This window comes from Lacerta agilis, chromosome 1 (genome assembly GCF_009819535.1).
Source record: "Lacerta agilis isolate rLacAgi1 chromosome 1, rLacAgi1.pri, whole genome shotgun sequence".
In the NCBI taxonomy this organism is placed as follows: domain Eukaryota; kingdom Metazoa; phylum Chordata; class Lepidosauria; order Squamata; family Lacertidae; genus Lacerta; species Lacerta agilis.
In genome coordinates this window covers 78,905,601-78,927,931 of record NC_046312.1, presented here as the reverse complement: position 1 = coordinate 78,927,931, position 22,331 = coordinate 78,905,601, and the positions used below count along the sequence as shown (strand labels likewise).

The 22,331-nt window shown below is 41.4% G+C and overlaps 1 protein-coding gene across 1 annotated transcript in view; it reads left to right on the top strand.

Annotated features, from left to right (window-relative positions):
* The first annotated feature begins 1,756 nt into the window (after positions 1-1,756).
* CD6 (CD6 molecule) overlaps positions 1,757-22,331 on the top strand; it is a 38,004-nt gene continuing 17,429 nt past the window's right edge. The window contains exon 1 of the mRNA XM_033140510.1: positions 1,757-2,003. Coding sequence (XP_032996401.1) covers positions 1,949-2,003 — 55 coding nt within the window. The 5' untranslated portion in view covers positions 1,757-1,948. The remainder of the gene's footprint in view (positions 2,004-22,331) is intronic.

Genomic DNA, 22,331 nt, shown 5'->3' with positions numbered 1-22,331 from the left:
TATTTTAATGTTATTTTCACTAATACATGCATTTTTGTGGACACTTTACCCTAAATTACAAATGGGTGATTTCAGAATTCAAACTCCAATTACAAAATTGAAAAATTGCCACTTGGTCTTCCCTGGGTTGGACAGCAGCCATAAAAATGATGCGGCTTCCAAAATTCCTTTTCCTTTTTTAAACTATTCTCCTGTGAATACACAAGTATCCCCTCAATAAATGGTAAAAAGCGGCTGTGACTTCAAAAGGCAGTTTGGTTTGCTCCAACCAGTCAAAAATATCTGTCCTCACCAAACCTTCAGTGATAGCACAATGAATCTCATTTTAAAAATGTTTTGTTAATTATCCAGAGCGATCTGCAGATCTGCAGATCTCATGGTTAGATTTTTGGACCTTCCATCTCTTCCATGACCCGTTACTGTATTTTCAGGAAATGGGAAAGTGATGATTTAAATGAGGCCAGCACTTCTGAAGGGTGATGTGATTCAAACCAAATTAAAAGATGTTCCATTTCATCAGATACATATCCATCAGTCTATCAATCAATCTCTTCATTATGGTCAGTGACCAATATTCATACATATGTATCATACTTTCTACTTAATATCTCACCCTGAGATCAAAAGCCATGCTACTAGATCTTTTGAATTCAAAAGAAGCTTTACAAAATGCTTGCTCAGACTCCTACAGGTTTTAATTATGGATTGAAAAAGTTTTGGGAAGATGATACAGGGATGCCTATATCTGATGAGGAATGGCAGGCAATCTGGGTTGCTCTGCTTCTTTGGTCAGATTCAGCTAGGGTCAAGGAAAGCACTATTAAACCTACCCATCCTTGGCACTTCTCTCCACAGTGGCTTAGCAGAATATCGAGTAGCGGATATAACAGCTGCTGGAGAGAATGTAGGTCCACCAGCTTTTTAAAATCACATCCAGTGGTCTTGATCCAAGCTTGCTTTATTTGGGTGAAGTGTTTCAGGAAATTGAACATATAGCTAAACAAAAACTTTCACCTGACACCAGGCTTGCTCTCCTTTCTGTTTTTGATCCCGATGTTAAAACATTGCTTCTTAAAGACTTAGTTATATATCCTATCATAGCAGCTAAACTGACGATTGCCAAGTACCGGAGAAACCTGGATGGAGACTTGTTTTGGGATTGGACTATCCAAACTTGGATCTTGGCATTAATGGAAAAGTTGACCCACAAGCTGCGTATGCAGATAAATCTGACATACACCTGACAAATTCTATATCATTTGGTCCAGTTTTATTATATATGCTACAACAAAAGAACATGGTTTCTGCCTGCCTGGCACACAGGGACAGATGTGGGAAAGCACTTTGGGATGATTTGTATATCGCTAGCTGGTTTGACCAGGGACCAGGAAGGTGGTGATTAGGGATTTGTTTCTTGCTCTGTATTAAAAAAATATATCTTAATTTTGAAAGGAAAAACAAAACAAAACACTATTCTTTTACATGTCAGGCCTCTAGATGAAGGAGGAACATGAAGGTCCTGGAGGCAAAATAACAAGACAACTCCAGAAGCACCTATTTCTGAGACAAAGAATGATGTGTATAACTACCAGGACCTCGGTTCTTTGTGTGTGTCCTCTGGCCATGATAATGGACATCCTAATGCTGGTGGCCTGTGATATCTTCCACTCCAGTATTATTTCACACGGGTTTCATTTTGCTTTCCTGCCCCCTCCCCAACCCCAATTCCATTTTCTCACATTGCTGCACTTTTCAGTCTGCTTGAGTTGCCACCAGGACTAAGAGTGTACCGACAGTTTCCTGACGATTGAAACCACAAGCAAACGAAATAAACTACTGTATGGAAACTAATCACGACGTCAGGAGGAGAATGAAATGAAGAGCATGCTGGGCCTTTTCCTCTCCCCAGCTCTGAAGATCATTGCTGTTCAGTGCACCCTCATGCACGATGGACCTGATGGAAGTGCTGCTAATGACCCTTTCCTTAATGGCGATCAGAAAAGGTACTTCTCTCGATTTCTCGCTTGGTTCTGTATTTTCATTTCTGTCCATGCTGGCTCTCTCTGGCTCTGTTCAGCTTTCTCTGAAAGTCCTTTAGATGTGATGACATCTCAGTGCATCTCTCCCTCTGCCATCCACAACGGTCCTTTCATTTGGCCCAGCTTTCTGCGGTAGATCTGGTGCTACCTTCTTTGAGGCCAATACCAGTTTGCAGCACCTGAGGCTTTCAGGTGCCCATTTTTCTCTTTTCCTTGTTCTGCTCTCAAGTCAAGAAGAGACCATTCATTTGTGATCCCACTTCCTGCTGGAGAAAAACAGTGGGGGGGGGGGTTTAATACCCATACCCAAAAGGATGGGAAAAGAAACTAATTTTCACCCTCATTACTCACATCTCTAAAACGGACATCAAATGACAATGAATGTCAGCCTCTTTGAGATGTGAAGTTGACATATCAGACCAAGTGGCCTACAGATGACAGGTCTCCTGTCCTGGTCCTGGACCAACAGTGTCCTCATTATTCAGAAACAAATCTGGCATTTTATGCCCACTTGTTCTCACTATTTTTCCAAATATGGGGAAACATGGGGGGGGGGGTTATGCCTGCTGTAATTTGAAAAGGTGACACCATTCCATTTATTCCCAAGATGTGCATCTGAACTCAGAAGCCAACTTTCAGCTCAGTAGAAACAGATGGACACAAGAATCTGTCTTGAATTCCTCCTTCTCTTAGCATAGGAGCTGCTTGCCTTTTTTTTGGAAATTTAGCTAACGAAGAGGGCTTCATGTCTCTAATTATCACTGCCTGAATCACGAATGAGGGAATTGACTAGAGATTTCTTACAAGTATAAGAGCTCTTCTGGGTAAAGCATCCACCTAGTCTAGCACCTTGTACCAAGGGGGGCTGCCCACAACTTGGCCGCTTCTCTTCTCACCCCAAACATTATATCATGTATAAACAAGTAGTTGTGGATTCTCAAGCCAATGCAGACCCTTGAGGAACACCACTGTTTACTTCCCTCCATTGTAAGGCCTGTTATTTCGGTCCTACTCTTTGCTGCCTTTTTCCAGCCTGTTACCAATATTTAAGGGGATCTAAATTCTTGCCCCATAATTGCTGAATTTCCTAGTCTACGTTGTTTAATAAATACTATCCAGCTTTGCATGTAAAGCGAACCCAAGAAGAAGATTAAAAGGAAAAATGGGGGCAGGAATGGACATAAAAGTAGTCCCAGGAGAACATTGTGCTATTCAAAAAGAAAATAAATAAATCATATATGCATATTACTAGCCTGGTTAAACCAGATATGACGAAGCTGCGGTCCTCCAGACATTCTTGGACTTCAACTCCCATGAGCTGCAGCCAACATGGCCAATGGTTAGAGGTGTTGTAGTAGTCCAGTAACATCTGGAAGGCCACACCATCCCCACTCCTGGCTTAGACCATCATATTAACAGAATTAAGTACTGCATCACTTTAATACCATTTATATACATAACACAGGAGGCAACAGTGGACAGGGCCTTCTCTTTGATTGTACCCTGTTTATAGAATAAATTCCTCAGTGACACTCATGCAAGCCAATCTTGTAGTCCTTTAGTTCTTATTCTCCCAAGCCTTTGGTGGCTGATGCAGAACCATCCCTAACATTAGGTAGGGTGAAGTAGTTGTCTCAGGCAGCTGATTTTGAATGTCATGAAAAGGTTATTATTGTTACTTTTTGACCGTCAAAGGAAAAACCTGTGAGATTTTCTGCCTGCGCTGTTTGAAATAAAGTGCCCAAATTACTCAGCCAATTTTGGGCACTCTGAATCTTAAAAATGGGGAGAGCGATATTGCGCCATTAGTTATTCTGCCTCAGGGAGCAAAATGTCTTGGACTGTTGCTGGACTGTTGTGTAATTATTGCTAGCACTGTTCTTTTAACTGTTTTATTGGATTTTTGGTATCGATTGTTTGTTTTTAGCTTACTGTTGGCCTCCTTAGACTCTATTGATGGATGCTTGTATGGGGGGCAGGGGGGGAGACAGTAATGATTCGAAACAGCACTAGCCATTGTGAACACCCAACCAGGGTGTAGTCATTATTACAGATTCATTAATCCAGAATAGAAGGAAAAATTTGATCACACCTTTGCTTGGCTTTTAAAGCTCTTTTTCAAGAAAGGGACCAACACCGTTTCTGTCTCGTTCAGTATGTACATTACTACTTTATATTATGCCTGTATGGATGTCCTTATATAGGTCATTAGACAACCTGTTTATTGAGCATACATCTTGATTTGTTTGCACAAAGCTTGTGCAGAAGTTAAACCATGTTGGCTGTTTATGAAGCATTCATTCTGGTTTATTTGTGGGGAGCTTATACAACATTGCCTCAAGCAATTGTTATCCTCCACCCTCTGTGGCATTTCCCCACCACTTTCCCCATTGGAGAAAAATCCAGTTTTGGGGGGCAAAGCGAGTTTGTTGAGCAAAAGTACCAAATCAGCTTTGATTGCACAACCTGAAGTTGTTGGTATGTGAGTGAATTCCACCTGAAAATGCCGGTAACAGCAGTCTGGGAGCACCCCAAATTATGGAGATTTAGTTGGAATTCTATTCATTGTGCTTATGATTAAGACTTTTTATTTTTTTTTAAGTGCTCCCCAGCCACCAACTAATGCAGGTCTCCCATTTTACAGTGACTGAAATTCTGGTCTTGACTGATTTTTTTAAATGCAGGCCTGTACAACCTATGACCCATCAAGTCAACCGCAGTGCAACAGTCATGCATTTTGTCCTGCCAGACACTTTACGGCTATACTGTCCCTAGTGGGCTTCCATACATGAATGAAGGGCTGCATTTGACCTTGTTTCATGTCCAAGGCACACCTTCCTCCTAATACCTATCTCACCTGAGAGCTGATTAAGGCTGATGGCCAAACTTGGAAGCAGGTCCAGGAATTTATAAACTGTAATAATGGCTGAGTGGATTCTCATTGGAATCTTAGAGTGTAGGAAGGGGAGATTTAGCTCTTCCCACCGCAGCCATGATCCCAACAGAAATCTAATTGGCACCAATTAAAGTGTGTTTTCTAAGTAGCAGCATGAAAGGCAGTTTTATCAGGAATACTAGTGGGAAGGGGATGATTAAATTTTCCTCCCTGTACATTGCAATCCAGATGAAATTTGGTCCCCCCCATGTCTATTATTACAAATTTTAAACTACTCTGAAATAAATTTTATTTATTTATCTTGTAAAATTTATATACCATTTGATTGTTTAAAAATACCTTAAAGCGGTTTACAAAAAGTGAAGCATTTTCAAGAGACCCATTTAGTGTCCTGTCTAGTTTGACCCATACAGAAACTTCTGCAGTCCAGACTAGATCCATCTTTCAAATGGTAAGTGCAACACAAGTCTTTGGGAATATTTGTCTGGACTGGAGCCACATAAGAGAAGGGGGAAGGGAATGAAAAGTCCCCCCCCCCCCCGCAACGTAAACTACAAGGGCATGTTGATCAATGCAGTAAGAAAGTAGATCAATTTTCCAGTACGTAATTGGGTTTTTAAATCTCCAAGATTGTAAATACAATTATTTCTACCAATACAAAACTCATGTTTTAATTTACTTGCTTATTTTTATTATTTGACAACATTCCTTGCTTGAGCCTCCATCTCTGTCTCCTTTTAAATGAGCATTTAAATTAACACTACAGTATAATAAAATCCTTAACTGACCAGGTTGCAGGCTTGTGTGTAGCGTGGGGTGGTGGTGGTCCGTGATGAATCCTGAATTGTTCTAAAATATGTTCCTTGGGAAATGGTGGGCAAGATTCAACTGCAATAGGGGCAAATAATCCCAGCTTCCTTGTAATTTGTTTAAACACCCGCCAAGCCAATCATCTGACCATTGCCTTTTGTTTCTTGGAGCTCCGGCTAATTAGCTGAGGCTTATTTACTTTTTGTGTTTTGAGTTCACTCTGCTATGCCCCTGCTTTATGCCCACACAAACTAGACAATGAGTTAAATGTGCAAATATACTTCATGTTTTAAAAATAAGCAGCAATTGCAGGGGGAGACAGCCGTCAGGATCGGGACCTCTCAGCATGGTGAAGAAGGTGTAACACCTTCATCTTATGCTATGGTCCTGGTGAAAATCGCTAACCCAAAGCTGCTGTATGCATGGCGACATTTTTATTACCTGTGTCTGATTCTGCTCCCTGACTTTTTATGGTCGCTGTTTGTTTGTTTGTTTGTTTTAAAAAAAAACAGAGGCGAGAATGTGCTCATCCGTTTCCCATACTGACTAGTTTGGCCCTGAATAAGATGGTCAGCATATGCAGAATGCACAGCAGATCCTGCCCAAGATATTTTACTGCCTGAGGCAAAGGACAAGATGGCACCCTCCCATCCCATATATAAAATCCAATTGGACTGGCAGTTTTATCTTACTTCAGCACTGGTGATAGTACAGTGTTTTCTACACAGCACCTAGAGGTAGCAGGTTAGAAGACTTGGGGGAATGGTGAGGGCTGGAGCCATACGCCCCCCCCTACAATTGCCATCTGAGGCAGCTATCTCTTTCTGCCTTGTGGTAGGGCTGGGCCCTGGTGTCCCATGCCAGTAGCTGAATACCTGCTTTCTACTATCTCTGTTAAAATTCTTGTCCAGTTATTCCTGGCAAGAAGGTAAGTCATTTCTTCTTCGATGAAGGCCATCAAATCATTTATCGTTTTGTCCGTTTATGCTAGGTGAGGCTTGACGCAAGCCGTAGGAGAAACCCTTACCTATATAAGCTTCCCACATGGGCCTGGTCACTTTTAAATGCACTTGCCATATATGTGCAACATCACATAGTAATTATATCTAAGAGTGATCAGTGGCCTAGGTGAGTGTGCCACTAGAGTACTCTGAAAGACCATATGAAAAGTTCTGCTGGATCAGGCCAAATGCCCATCCAGTCCACCATCCTGTTCTCAACACAGCCAGCTAGATGCCTATGGGAAGCCCACAAGCAAGATCTGAGTTTACCAGCACACTCTCCACTTGTGATTCCCAGCAGCTGATATTCAGAGGCATTCTGCCTCTGACAGTGGAGGTAAGATATAGACATCACTACATCTTGTCAGAGTGAATTCAGTAGCTGGAGTGCACTCTTTGAAAAAAGTACTTTGTTTTCTCTGTCCTGAGTCTTTCAAAATTCAGCATCACTGGGTTTTAGTATTAAGAGGGTGAGAGAAAAACACCTCCGTAGCCAATCTTACGGACTTCTATCATTTGTCCTAAACTAAAAAAGTTCCAAATGTTTTAATCTCCCCCCAAAGGGAAGCTTCTGCAACTCATTGATTATTCTGGTTGCCCTTAAAAAAAACCCCTTTCTGTCTCTAAAAATATCATTTTTGAGGCGAGGCGAAGATCAGAACTGCACACAGCTTTCTACCTATGGTCTCACCATCGATGAGTGATGACATTAGACACGAACAGGTCAGTGCTCATGCTACGTACATGTAAATGTACCTGGTGCCTCTGGAAAGCTTACGCAGGTAGGGACTTTATGTATGCATTTTGCTGCCTGAGCCGAACAACAAGATAGCTCCCTCCTCCCACATTCCATGTACAGAAGTGAGCTGAACAGGCCATTGAAAGTAGTTTCAACACCGGTGATGTGGCAATGTCCCCCCACTGTACTTGAAGGTGGTAGGCTTCCTTATGGGGTGTGCTATGTGGCACACCTCCAAAACATACTCCCTGCCTTCTGGCACCTGTCGCCTGATGTGGTCTCTTCACTTTGCTTAATGGTAAGGCCAGCCCTGATACAGCCAAATGAGGTGGCAGGACCCTGAGATGGCAGGATAGGATACTCTACTACAAGTGGAGAATCATACATGTTAATGTCAGACCCTCCAAGTGTCCCTATGTTCCAGGGGCAGTACCGGATTTACAGAAGCTGTACCGGTTTCTGATATGATCCTGGAATGTCCCGCTTTTCCTTGTTGTTGTTCAGTCGTTCAGTCGTGTCCGACTCTTTGTGACCCCATGGACCAGAGCACGCCAGGCACCCCTATCCTCCACTGCCTCCCGCAGTTCGGCCAAACTCATGCCAGTCGCTTCGAGAACATTGTCCAACCATCTCATCCTCTGTCGTCCCCTTCTCCTTGTGCCCTCCATCTTTCCCAACATCAGGGTCTTTTCCAGGGAGTCTTCTCTTCTCATGAGGTGGCCAAAGCTTTTCCTTAGGACATCCCTATTCTCATCAGAGAAATGTTGGAGGGTATGGAGCCAAGGAGATAAGTAATTATACAACCTTTAGAAGATATATGAAGGCAGCCCTGTATAGGGAAGTTGTTTTAAAAAATGTTTAATGTTTTATTAAATTTTTATATATGTTGGAAGCTGCCCAGAGTGGCTGAGGCAACCCAGTCAGATGGACAAGGGATTATCATTATTATTATGATTGATGATGATGATGATAGAAGAATAGAACGTCCCTATTTTCATTGGTGAATGTTGGAGGATATGTAATATGTCCAGAAACTCACCACAAGTAGAAAGCTAGCAAAGCAGGGCTGAGGCTAGGCTTGAAATATTCTTTCTGATTAGTTTCTTTTCGACTTTCAATAGTTTTTTTTACATGGCAGAGCAACTGAAAAAAGGCATCCTTTCCCCTGGCGTAGTACATTTTATCCTGCTTGCCTGTGTAGTCCAGGAGCCGAGAGATTCAAAAAGATCTGGAGCATTTTGAAATGGCAAACAATTGCCATCCTTGATGCTTTGTTTGTTTCAAGGTTCCTGTCTCGCATTTACCGTTTGTTTTTGTACAGCTAAGTAAGCAGCAGTCAAGCTCTGCCAATTTAGATCAGCCAGGGGCCTGACCTCTGGCCACATGATTCATTCTTTGGTAGATTATGGAAATTGGGCTTTTCTAAGGACGTGCAGCCAATGCTTTTGGGATGGCAGTAAACCGTTACTAGGAACAAGTTTCAGTCAGGGGGAACAAGATAATAGTATTTCCCTCCTTCTGGTGTGCCAGGGAATCTTGCCCTCTGGCTGATCTGTAGCACATCAGTGAAAAGGGATTTGCAGATGAGGTGTAATAGGTTCCAAACGCTGTGAGTTTATCTTGATAGGAGCGGTGTGCCTGGCAGCTTCTGTGCGTGTAAGGCCATATGGGATCAGATCTTACTTTGTGGTTGCGATTTCGCTTTTGAAAATACGAGGCAGGTAAATCGGTACGATTTAACCTAAGAGAACACGATTATGTTCCTATCATAGTGGAAGCAGTCTGGCTTTATTCAGTGGGATAAATCTTCAGAAATGGGAACTGGCGTAATTAATTCAGACCATGTGATGCTAGATGATGATAAACATCGAAGCGCTTCAGGGCTGGGGAGAATCCATACTGTGCCGAGGCCATTTACTTCCTGTTCTGAAAAGATGCTGCTTTATGTGGAAAGAAAGCTGATAGGCTATAGCAGAGAGACAGGTTAGAATGAAAGAGAGTGAGACTAAAATGGCATAAGCCCCCAGGGTACAGCCTTCCAGGAGAGGGGGTGGGGAGAGAGACAAAAATGTTTAGCCTAAAATAACCCAGTTGTAACAATGAGTTCTCTTAGGCTGTAGGAAAGCAGGGATGGTTGCTTGGACTTAAGTGGCTTATACAGAATAATACCCAAGTGTGCAGCGGACAGGCAGACACAGTGACCTGATTTCTGAAGCCAAGCCCTCCTTTTGGTGCAAACAATTGCAGGCAGTAGCCTACTCACTGCTGGAGAAACTGAAGCAGCTGCCTGGAAGGTTGTCTGTCGGCCAATGTGCATGGTCACAATATATCAGAGGCTGTTTTTATTGCCAGGTGCTTTGATTTCTTCAGTTTAATATGGTTAACTCTCATTTTTCAAGTGTTTGGATTCCTGACCTTAGACTTTGGATCCATCAGACCTTTGGTGTCTGACCTTTCCACTGATCTTGGCAACGAGAGAAGGCTTCAAGTGTCATCATTCTTAATCAGACCAAAGGTTCCTTGACTGTCCTTGATTTGACTGTTTCAGAACTGACTACTGTTTTTTATTTACAACAGCTAGAGATCTAATCTATTAACCCCAAAGGGGAAACACCCTCCAAAAGCTGATATTTTGCTGATGGGATTTGATCCATCTTAACATTTTGTTACCCTCCAGCAGCATCCCGCTCCTGTATCACCCAAGGATGGTTCTTCGGAAAACAGAAAAAAAGGCCTCCATTCTGGCCTAGGATGTTCAAGAGCAAGACACACCAAAACAGAAAGTGTTATTTCTTCCTCCCTGCCTTGTCTGCCTGCAGATTATTTTTGCAGCAGAGGAAGTTGAGATGACACCCATTACTAAAATAGATGGTTAATATGAAGAGAAACAGGTGGATAAGTGACCAAGGATGATGAAAGTCTTTTCATTTCAGTGTCAGCTGTTGCTCAGGCCAGAACAAAAAGCCCAAACATTGTAGAAGATTGGATCTTTAAAACTCGATGGTCCAGTGCAGGGGTCCCCAAACTAAAGCCCGGGGGCTGGATGCGGCCCAATCGCCTTCTAAATCTGGCCCGCGGACGGTCCGGGAATCAGCGTGTTTTTACATGAACAGAATGTGTGCTTTTATTTAAAATGCATCTCTGGGTTATTTGTGGGGCATAGGAATTCGTTCATTCCCCCCCAAAAAATATAGTCCGGCCCCCAACAAGGTCTGAGGGACAGTGGATCGGCCCCCTGCCGAAAAAGTTTGCTGACCCCTAGTCCAGTGTCTGACCCACTGGGGTTGATCTTGTGTCTTCATGGTTTCTTGAAGCACTTTCTCCATTTGCTAGGACTTTTTTCTTGAGCAATGGTTATCTTTTATTTAATTCAATTCATTTTTAAAATCAATGTATGTATTATTTAAACTATTCAGTTAATGGATGCTGATATTTCATTGAGAAAGAGTAACCACATTATTATGCTGTCCTAGATAATTATTACAAAAATGAAATGATCGCTCCCCACATCAAATGGGGGGCGACGTTTGCGTGGTCGCGCGCAGCCCCTTGAGCTCCTAGGCGACACCTGGTAGTTCGGACTGGCTGTGCCTTCCCCCAGGAGGGATACCTGGGGTCTCCGCCTACCCCAGCTAAGCGCCCAATCCCGCCTGGGGGAGGCGTTGCCAGGGGATCGGCCAGGTAAGGGGAGGGACTACCTAGCCCACACAATAGAAGGTAGCTTACCAGGAAGCTCGGCTCATCTCACCTGGAAGTAGCTAATTCTTTGCTGTCCATTATGATGTCTGACCAAATGTGCCAATTTTGAAGATTCTGAGGGACAAAACAGATTAAATCCATGTCCGATCTCCTGATTTAGTTAGTTAGTTAGTTATTTAGCTACCTTAAATGCCCCGCCAGGGATATTTTCCTGATCTAAACCACACACATAGCTGCTCTTAGACTACAGGTACTTATATTTCCCCCCTGCAGTTAATAGTCAATGTGGGTGGGAGGGGGGATTAAATCAGGAAAATGCCATGGATAGTGTTTAACCACACACCCCAGCATTGCATCCTCAGTCACACACACACAGTGGGATTACATCTAGTTTGTTCTTAACTACCCATGAGGGGGCTAGGTTGTGCATCCAAATATTGTTCTGATTTTTGGATCACTATCTGGAGAGTTGAATGGCACCCAAGATTTCAGAAGCTAGTTGTTCCTATATATGAAAGCTTGAAAGATTATGTCTTTCAAACTGGAACAAACATAAAACGAATTGACTATTATAACGATAAGAGTAGATTTCCCTTGCAACCTCCAACTCCAAATAAAGCTTTTCCTTTATCTATTTCATGCAAAAAGTGTTGTGGTAGGAAAAATGGAAGAGGGGAGGGCCTTGATTCATTGGTTAGAGTTTTTGTTATAAAACATAATTAGAAGCAGAGGAAGGGAAATCATGAATTTAAGGCGGCAATCCTCTTCACGCTTACCCGGGAGTATGGTCCATTGAAATCAGTGGGTTCTTACTTCTGAGCAGAAATGTATTGGATTACACTGGAAAAAGGCTTGGATGCTCCCAGTAACATTCCATTCTTTTACTATTCATGCCATTTAAAGTTTGTACTATAAAGCATGGATGCAAATGAAGGGATTATGGATCTTAAAACGATTCTGTTTGTCTTGAGTTCACACTGCTAGCCAAAGAATTGGTTTATCTGTAATGGAGGCTAATCTGTTCTTATTCAGCATTCGTGATGGAGCTTGCAATGGAATAGCTGTCCAGTCTTCTGCTCTCATTTTGAAAATATATTAATGAAAATAATCAGAGTTGTAATTACACACACAAATATATATTACACACACACACACACACACACACACACAAATATTATATCATTTTCTTTCCTTTACTGAGATTTTTCTCCCCCACCAGTATAAATTATTTTAGACAAATAATTCCAAAATTCTCTATCAGAAAAATATTGGTATAGTATTCATTGAGAACTTAATTTTGAGGCAACATTTATTTTAATTACAGTGATCCTTCCTAACCACCTGTGGTCTTTCTTTTTGTTTGTGAGCTTTTTATTGTTTTATTTACTCAGCTCATATCGTTCACTGACAAGTCTCCATATATTTTTAGTCCTAAGTATTTTATGAGAATAAATTTCCAAGGAATGAATAAAAATTGCAGTTTTGCTTACATGGATATGTATGGCGAGCAGATATATTTAATGCCCAATAATCTCTATTTCTGCTCATTGATTTTATGCCCTGGGTGATGAAGGCTGTAACTAGGGATAATCTGTAGGGTTTTGTGAAGAGATACAACTGGATCAGAGATGGAATAGCCGCATTATCAGTGTATAAAGAGATTACATTTTATTATATCCCCTGGTCCTGTCTAATTGTGATAGACATTGACTTTAATGGGAGCATGAAGGTTAATGGAACATCCTCGGCCATTTTGCTTACTGCTTTGTCACCGAAAACAATTTGAATAATTCTAGCTCAGTGAGCATCAGTGAAAATTGCAAATCGAATAAGCACATGCATTGCCAAGTAAGAGGGCATAGATGTGTGTAGAATTTGCCTATGCTAATTTATGTGCATCAATGCAAATTTCGAAAGTATTATAGTAATTTAAATAGAAGGACAATACATCTCACCATAGTGGGGAAGGCTATGTTCAAGTGACCTGTGAGTGCCTGCTCGGTCTGTTGCCCAGGTGCTGACTGGAGATGAGCAAGTCCCCCATCCCCCCCCCCACTCTCCTTTCTTATGACTAATTATCATTAAAACAGGCTTGGACTTGACAGCCCTTTAAACAGTGGTTACCTTGAAATAGATTGTTGTCCTCTGTAATGCAGAACACTATCTGCTCTATTTGTAAAGCGGCAGTCTTATGTGGGAATACACTTCGTGGGTTCCTTTGAACCCGCGATTACCGTATTTTTCGCTCCGTAGGACGCACTGGACCATAGGGCGCACCTCATTTTTAGAGGAGGAAACCCAGGGAAAAAACATTTTTCTGGTTTTCCTCCTCTAAAAGCCCTGTTTGTTTGTTTTTTTGAGGATCAGCTAAAAGTTTTGCAGCTTTTTTGCAAAGGGAAAAGCCCTGGCTTTTTTGAGGATCAGCTGAAAGTTTTGCAGCTGTTTATGCAAAGGCAAAAGGCCTTTTTAAAGGATCAGCTAAAGGCTTTGCAGCTTTTTTGCAAAGGGAAAAGCCCTGTTTTTTTGTTTTTGTTTTTTTGAGGATCAGCAAAAGGTTTTGCAGCTTTTTTTTGCAAAGGGGGAAAAGCAAAGCTCCTTTTGCAAAGGGGGAAAAGCAAAGAGGAAAAGCCCCATTTTTATGGGGTTTAACTCACATTTCTGAAAAATCTTAAGGAAAAGGAGCCATTTCTACTGTTTCCAGACAGATAATCTAATCAGCCAGTCACATGTCCTGGGGAAACAAACAACCTCCCTCTGCAGCACATTCAACAAAGGAGGGCGTGGCTGAAAGGGAGCCAGGACTCTTATCTCTCTCCCGATCTCTTTCTGATCAGCTGCTGAGCTGGATCCTTTCAACACTCCCTTTTCTCTTTGTAAAATAAAAAGCACAATCTGCTTTTGGCTCCTGGGCAATTTAGCTCCAGGGACCACCATTCGCTCCATAAGACGCACAGGTCTTTTTACTTACTTTTTAGGAGGAAAAAAGTGCGTCTTATGGAGCAAAAAATACGGTATTTGTTTAAGTTAATGTTGTTGATGCACTATTTTATGTATCCTTCCATGCAACAGCGAAAGCAAAAGTAAAGCTCAGTAGGCATCTTGCCACTGAGATCCCTCCGCCTAAAATTGTAGTTCCAGAGGTTTGAATTTGTCAATGATCATTTATTCTGCTTCCCGCCTTTTTGGGGGGCAGCAACAGCGTTCCTATTGGTAAATATATTGATCATGACGTTGCACTTGGTTGTCAATAAAAGGCTGCGGCTCCCCGTCTTGGGCGGGAATAGTCAGGATTTATTAGTCGCTTAGTTAGTGGGGTTTTTGGGGAGCGGGTTGGATGGGTTGGATGGGTTGGAAGCGCGTGCAGGAGGTAGTTAGGTCTTAGCTTGCGGAAGATTTGGCGGTAAAGGTTTAGATAGCTTTAGTTTTAGCATAGGCTTAGATCGCGGAAGATTTGGCAGTACAGATTTAGTTAGCCTTAGCATTGCGGAAGATTTGGCGGTGCAGGGTCTGTTAGCTTAGGAAAAGCTTAGAATAGTGATAGGTATAGGGAAGTGTAAAAGCCTATGCGGGTCAGCCAAAGCCATTCAAAGAAGTAACGTTGTCTGTCTTTATTTCATTTTAATTTAAACTTTTTGGGGGTCTATTTAGCCTTTATGCTTGGTCGTAACTTTAGTCTTTATGCTTGGGTATGTAACTTTAGAGTAACTCAGGAGGTCGCAAGTGTTTGTAGATACTTTCACGAGGCATTTTCATCCGAACCACTCACGCACCTTCAGATTTAGCCTGGCGGACAGCGGCACGGTGCGAGTTTATGCTCCAGAATTATCGGCCGCTCCGTTCGCAGGCTTGGCCGGCGCCCGTGCGGAAACGCATGCGAGGTGCTGGCCGCTGAACCCCGGCAACTGGAATGTGAACATACTTTGGAAAAAGTGGGAGAGAAGGTTCTCAGTAAGAATTTACAGGATTGGGCTACACACCAGATAATATACTTTAGGCTGCAATCCTTTTTTTTTTTTTTAATAAGAATTTATTAATTTTCCATAACAGACAAACAATCCAACACCATCACCAACATTAACCCAACACTTACCCATCCCAACTAAAAATAAACAAATACAAACATATCAATAATTCTTCTGGAAAAAAAAAGTTCTTGGTCGAATCTTGATTTTGACTTCCCCTGCCTATTCTCCTTCGGTTCCAATTCCAAATATTACTTTGATAACTTCTTGTTCTAAAAATAAAACTTAAACACGTTTTTTTTAAAGAGATTTAACACTAAACATTCTTCTTAAAAATCTTATTTTCTAAATTACAATATTTATTCTAGTTCTTAACTTAGCTAAAATCAAATCATATTGTAACTTCACTTTAATTCATCACAAAATTCTATACCTTAACATATTATTCTTAACCAGATCCTAACAAACATCTTCTTCCCTTAAACTGCTGCTAATAAAAGAAATCCAAATATCCCTATTCTAGTTCAAAAGCTTAAAGTCTTAACACACCGGCTTCAGAGTACCATAATAAACCATTTTTGCTTTGCCCTTAATACAATTCACCCTATCCCCCTTCTGTCCATTTTTTCCCGTCTTGTTCCGGAGCCGCTCCTCGAAATGTCCTCTTTCCTTATAAATCCACAGATCCAGACAAAATCCATAGCAATCCTTGCATAGAGCTTCAGGGTACGCACTTCTTCTTCTTCCAGCTTCTCCGGTTCAAAATACCATTCTTCTTTTGTTTGTAGACGTATTAATTTTTTCACCAACACTCCCGAGCTCTCACCTCGAAAGTTAGATATAGAAATCTTCCCCGTCCTGGGTCTGCCACCCCCAAAGGACGTTTCTTTTTTCCGGAGTTGCCAAGCTTTAGGCTGCAATCCTAAGCACACTTGCTTAAGAGAAAGCCACATTAGACACAAACATTAAGACTCAATGTCCAGAAAAAAATGGACAGAATTACCGTGTTATAATCTATTCAAATGCTTTATATGCATCTCAAATAAAATCGAGGTTGATCTTTTTAACTATAGTTGATTTTGTGCCAATATTTAATTCTGCTGCTGCTGTCCACGTTGTCAGTGTGGTGCTCTCCAGAAGTTATTGGTAAATGGGAATAGGTGCCCAGCAATAACCTGGGATAGCTCAGTCGGTAGAGCAAGAGACTCTTAATCTCAGGGTCATGAGTTTGAGCCCCATGTTGGGCTAGATGACCCTCATGGTCCCTTCCAACTCTATGATTCTAGCACAAGAAATGGAAGTGGGAAAATCCTGAAGGCCGCAGGTTGCCCCCTCCAAAAATTTGTTGTCAGAAGGAAATCCCTCCCCTTTCCTCCCCCAGAAAACCGTTCTGGTCCACATTGATATTATTTATTTACTTGTTGCATTTCCATTGCACCTTTGCTGCAAGGAGCTCAAGGGGGCATACATGGCTCTCCCTCTCCTCATTTTGTCCTCACAACAGCCCTGTGGTGGGAAGGTTGAGAGATAGTGACAGGCTCAAAGCCACCCAGCAAACTCCACGGCTGAGTGGGAATTTGAACCCCAGTCTCCTAGGCAGACATTCAAACCATTACCCCCACAGTGGTGCAAGGAAGTGATCAGTCAAGAGATACCAAGTTAATTCTGAAAGTATTTTTGAGTCAGTATTTCACTGAGAGCTTGGTCTATAATAATCTGGGACCAAAACTGCATAAGAGACTTGTTGGATTAGTAAATTTCACCTGTTTTCAATAAGGCTATCCAAATGCCTCTGGAAAGCCTACAAACAGTACGTGAATTCAACTGGGAGCTGATCGTTAATACAATGATCATACAACATTTGCACAAAGCTGACAATTTTTCATTAATTCCGCGGATTGCATTTTGTTTGTGTGCTACATTTCATTAATGTTTCCTTACTACATAAATTAGAGAGTAACACATTTGTGCAATTGGTTCAACATCTGAATTGCCGCACCATATGCTCCCATCAAGTTCAGTGGGTCTCCACTAGGAGCAGGGACTTTTGAGTTGTGGTGCCAGCCTTATGACACTCCCTCCCTATGACACTACCTGGCCAGGCAAGAAAGTCTTTAGACTCCAAGTTAAAACATAGTGCTTGAAGGAGGTTTTGTGGTCAGTGAACCCTGCCTTTGCCTCCGTACACACCAAACATTTAAAGCACGTAACCTCCTCCGAAGAGCCCTGGGAACTATAATTTGATAAGGGTGCTGGGAATTGTTGCACTGTGAGTGGTACAATGTAGCAATGTGCTTTAGCTGTATGGTGTGTACACTTACCGATTTGTTCCTGCTTTCTTGTGTTTTTTGCTGCTTTGATTACAGCGTACTGATTTGCATCTTTCTGTTTCTGCAGATGTGCAGTTTTGGTTTTGTTGTGTGATTTTGATTGTTTCCTTGTTTGTAATGAGTTAGTTGCAAGCTGCTACGAATCATTTTAGAAGAGCGGGATTATTATTATTATTTTTAAAAGAAGAAGTAAAATAAGGAGAGAATAATAAAAGGTTTCCTTCCTTCCTATCCTGTTGTTTCCTTCGGTGTTTGACAGCACATATCTAGCAAAGGTGCATATACAGCACATCTCTCATCACCTGAAGCTCAATTATCCAATCTACTTGCTTTGAATCAATTGACAGGGGAATAGCGATAGTTGGTGATGTGACAAAAGGGGTACAGCATCTCTTCAGTGGTATATGTTTGCAGCAGATCAGTCCCACTGATCTTTTCATCATTTGTGCATTTTTGACGCATTTTTAATGATGATTTTGTAAAACATTATTGATACTGAACATGCCCAATTAAGTGATCTCCCAGGAAACCAACATTCACTGCTAATACACCTACTGAGCAGAGAGTCAGAACAAACAGTAGGGTGAGCTTTATTTCTCCATTGACTTTGTATCTGACTTTCTATCATTAAAATATATATATATATATATTATAGGATTTTATTTTGCAGTGAAAAAAAATCAGGGCTTTTTCTCAGCCAGAACTTGTCAGAACTCAGTCATGGCACCCCTCAGGTGGGCACCATTGCCATTCTAAGAAAACAGGGGAGGCGTTCATGGTGAGTTCCGGCACCTCTTTCTCTAGAAAAACATCACTGAAAAAATAATAAAGAAACAAGGAAAAGAATCAACATCACAAGAAAAACAAGTCCAATTCACTGCTTCTTACAGCAGATATATTTAAAAACAGGGATTTCCATGGCAGTGTGGAGTATCACCATCTCCTTTTTTACTGGCCATGACAGCTATTTTGTTCCGGCATCCATGGCACAATGAATATTTGGGTATTGGCACCTCATTTTCTACCCCAGAAAGCGTTGTATAAAAATATTGCTCTACCCAGCTCCATCGGTTAGGGCATGGTGCTGATAATGCCAAGGTTGCAAGTTCAATCCCCGTATGGGACAGCTGCATATTCCTGAATTGTAGGGGCCAGATGATCTTTGCAAGAAGATGATCTTTGGGATGCTTTCCAAGGTTACAATTCTGTGAGCTGTATCCCAGATTTCATGTACTAATAATAACAGCATGTCAGAAAAGACAGTCGAGGTCGCATTTCACAATAAACTATACTCAAATGCTGATGGATTTTCATGAAGACTTTTTAAACAAAAAACATAAACTCCTGTAGAAATGTGGGGAAGTGAGCTTAAGACTGGAAAAGTGAGAAACTGAAATTGACATATTTGCCCATCTCCCTACTCAGAAGCAAATCTTGGTCATCGAAGCCCCCTGCAATTTTAAATAGACATTGCCTTCTTGCAACTTGTGCCTCTGATGGCTTCCTGTTGGGCATAGCATGGCATCAGTGATGAACTGCCCAGACACTACTAGAGCAGCATGTGGAGAGACCATTCAAGTTGCAGTCACATCAGTGGTCCTTATGTGATCAGAAACGTTTGAGCCGAAAGTGCTTACGATGCATATGGAACAGAAGCACTTGTCCTGCAGTCTCGGATACGGATATGGGATGCAGGATGCAGGTCCTTCCTACAGTGGTATTTTTGTCCACCAGGATGGAGTTGATACTTGTGTGTAGGAACATATTTCATTACGTGGATTGGCCTCCTTGAATCTAGGTGATTGGCATTGCTACTGTACAGTTTCAGTTCATCTTAGTGGAGTTTGCATGGACAGAAAGACGTGTGGGATGATTCACACAAAGATCTTCTGTGTAATCAGTAGCAGTGGTTGGTGGATTGAGCTCATTGTTTGCAACAGGAGCTACTGATTCAAACAGGTTATGGTACATTATAAATTCATAAAACTGACTTGTGTTCTGAAAAGGTGTTGTTCTTATTTCTTATTCTGTCTATGCAGCAGTGAAGCAAAACCCACCATCAGCTGATCCATACATATATTAATATTCCATAAAAATGTCATTCAGTTCATGTCAGTCATTTTAAATACTCTTCAGGTCATGGGTGGGGTGGGGCTATGAGTTCAACAGTTAACCACATAGAAAATTAATTCCCATTGTGACCTAGAGTGATTTGATTACTATGCAGGAGTGGTGGCACCTGAATAGTTGGATTTGTTATTCATACAAATAGGGGGTAAAACTTGCCATAAGCTTAGAATCAAATGACCTGTCATTTTGAGATTTGGTCTATGGCTGGCTCCTAGCATGCTTCATTAGTAAAAGTTTAAAGTAAAAGACATCTACGCAGGGAAAATCTTCTTGTTTAGCTTGCATTTCTCCTTGCAGTTTCATTTGTGGGTTTGTATTTGATAACTGGGATTTTTCAGATGGGAGTTTATTGCTAAATTGGTGGTACTCGTGCCCACAAGTTTTTTTCAACATCCATACAATGTCATTATCAAAGTGATAGCCAAACTTTTTTTAATTAAAAAAATGATCTGGATTTCGCCTCCCTGCACAAAACCTGATAAGTAAAAAATTACCTGTTATATATCTGCAGGTACTGCTTGTGTATTAGAGCTGATTTGTACATTTTGGGAGTGGTTGGTTTGCCAGGTATATGATGCTGTTTGGGTGGGTAGTCTATATTGTCACACCCCGACTTCTGTTTGCTCCTCCCTTGGGCACAACTTAGCCATTCTAATTCTGGTGGACCCAAACACCAAAGAAAACAAGCCAATTCTCATCGATCTGCTGCACCTTTTGGGTTCTCTGCACTTTGACTGGCAGGAGAAGGGCATTTGCCCCAGAACGTCTTGAAAACAGGAGTGTTAAACTCCTGACTTATCCTAGCTTAATACATAACCCAATCCCCAAATCACCCTTGTCACTGGTTTATACAGAAAAGCAATGCTGTCTATTACAGCTTCCAGATGAGGTGTTCATTGTGGATTTGCTATACCTTGTTCACTCATTTTTTACAGCAGTGGTGGGGTGGTCCGCACGATGTAGGTTCCTTCCAGATGGACAGTTCCTAATACTATTCATTCATTACTCTTCCATTGTAAGCTCTGTACAGAAATGCAACGGACTTGCCTATCTGCTAGGAGTGTCACAGTTTTGCATGTGAACATCACCTAATGTTCCATCCACATTAGTGGATGTGACATAGTCCTGTGGCTGGGGAATAAAAGGGTACAATTCAGCTGAGCATACATATACGTTTGTGTGTGTGTGTGTGTGTGTGTGCACACGCACACACACACACACACACACACACACACATACACATACACACAGCCAGCCAATAAATCTCACCCTGCATTCCAAGGGCATCTGCTTGGACAACAAAAAGCTGACTATAGTTGCTTCGAGACAAGGTATTTGTTTTGGAATTGTCATGAGTCATTAATTCACAGTTTTTACAGGGTGTCCAGACAACATAGTAATCTTTTTATGATCAGTCCTTGTTTCCTCAGCAATTGTGGGAAGGAACCTTGCAAACATGTGGAAGGACATTGCGTGAAGTTCAACACGCACAAAACACAAAACACAAAACTTATGCAAGTGTGGAGACACTGCTGCAATTTTGCATGTAGACAAAGAGCAATGAATGCATAGTGTTGAGAATTGCCTGTTGAGAAGCAGCTTATGATACCATCCATCTACATTTCGTGAAGAATATAGAAATCATTCATCAAATCAGAGGTTTAAACAGATGTGGCGCCATTTTTGTGGCATTCTCATTGGCAATGGCCGAAATGTCACAAAAGAAAAAGGCATCTTCGATAACTGAGTTGTAAATATTAATAGATGTTCTATAACATTTTAAATATTCCCCAAATTGTGAGACTCAATTTTGTGGTGGTGGTGCATGAAATTGAAGACTGGCTCTGAAAGCTGCATTTGATACAGATCTGATAATTTCACCGGTGATATGCTGTTTGTGCTTGAGTTTCGCAATGCCGATTTGCTTAATGTTGTTATTTCACGTTTCATGTAATTCAGGGCTGGTGTAAACTGTAAATATTGTTTTACAAAATATTTTCTGATTTTCAGCAACAGACAAAATAAAATAACAGGATGCTGGCTTCAAATCCGCCGGAATAAATATCAAGGATTTGAATAGTGAAGAAAAGGTTTGCATTTATAATGCAGTTTCATTTAAATGGGAAACTTTGTTTATTAATGCAAATATAATCAATTAACGTACTTAAAAAACTAAATTTCCAGAAAAAATGAAAAGAAAAATATATCAAAAATTAGATTCCACTGAGACTGTATTTCAACTCTGTGTTAATAATATACGTACCCCTCCTGCTGCAATCTCTACTTTTAAGATTGATTTTTGGAACCAACAGTTTATGTACTGAACTTTTGATATTTATAGAAAGAGATACCGTGGTAGGCCTACCTCGGTTTAAGAACAGTCCTGTTTACGAACGATTCGGTTTACGAACTTCACAAAACCGGAAGTAGTGTCCCGGTTTGCGAACTTTACCTCAGACTAAGAACGGAATCCGAACGGTGGAAGGGCACTGGCGGCAGGAGGCCTCATTAGGGAAAGCGTGTCTCGGTTTAAGAACGGTTTCAGTTTCAGAACGGACTTCCAGAACAGATTAAGTTTGTAAACCGAGGTACCACTGTATTACGTACTGAACAGCTAAACCCTTTTATATCTTTGGTAGTTTCCCCAGGGCTGTTTCATAAGGTCATTTTTACAACTACTGTACATTTAATCAGTATCAATTGGGGGGAATAGAAATAGGGCAGA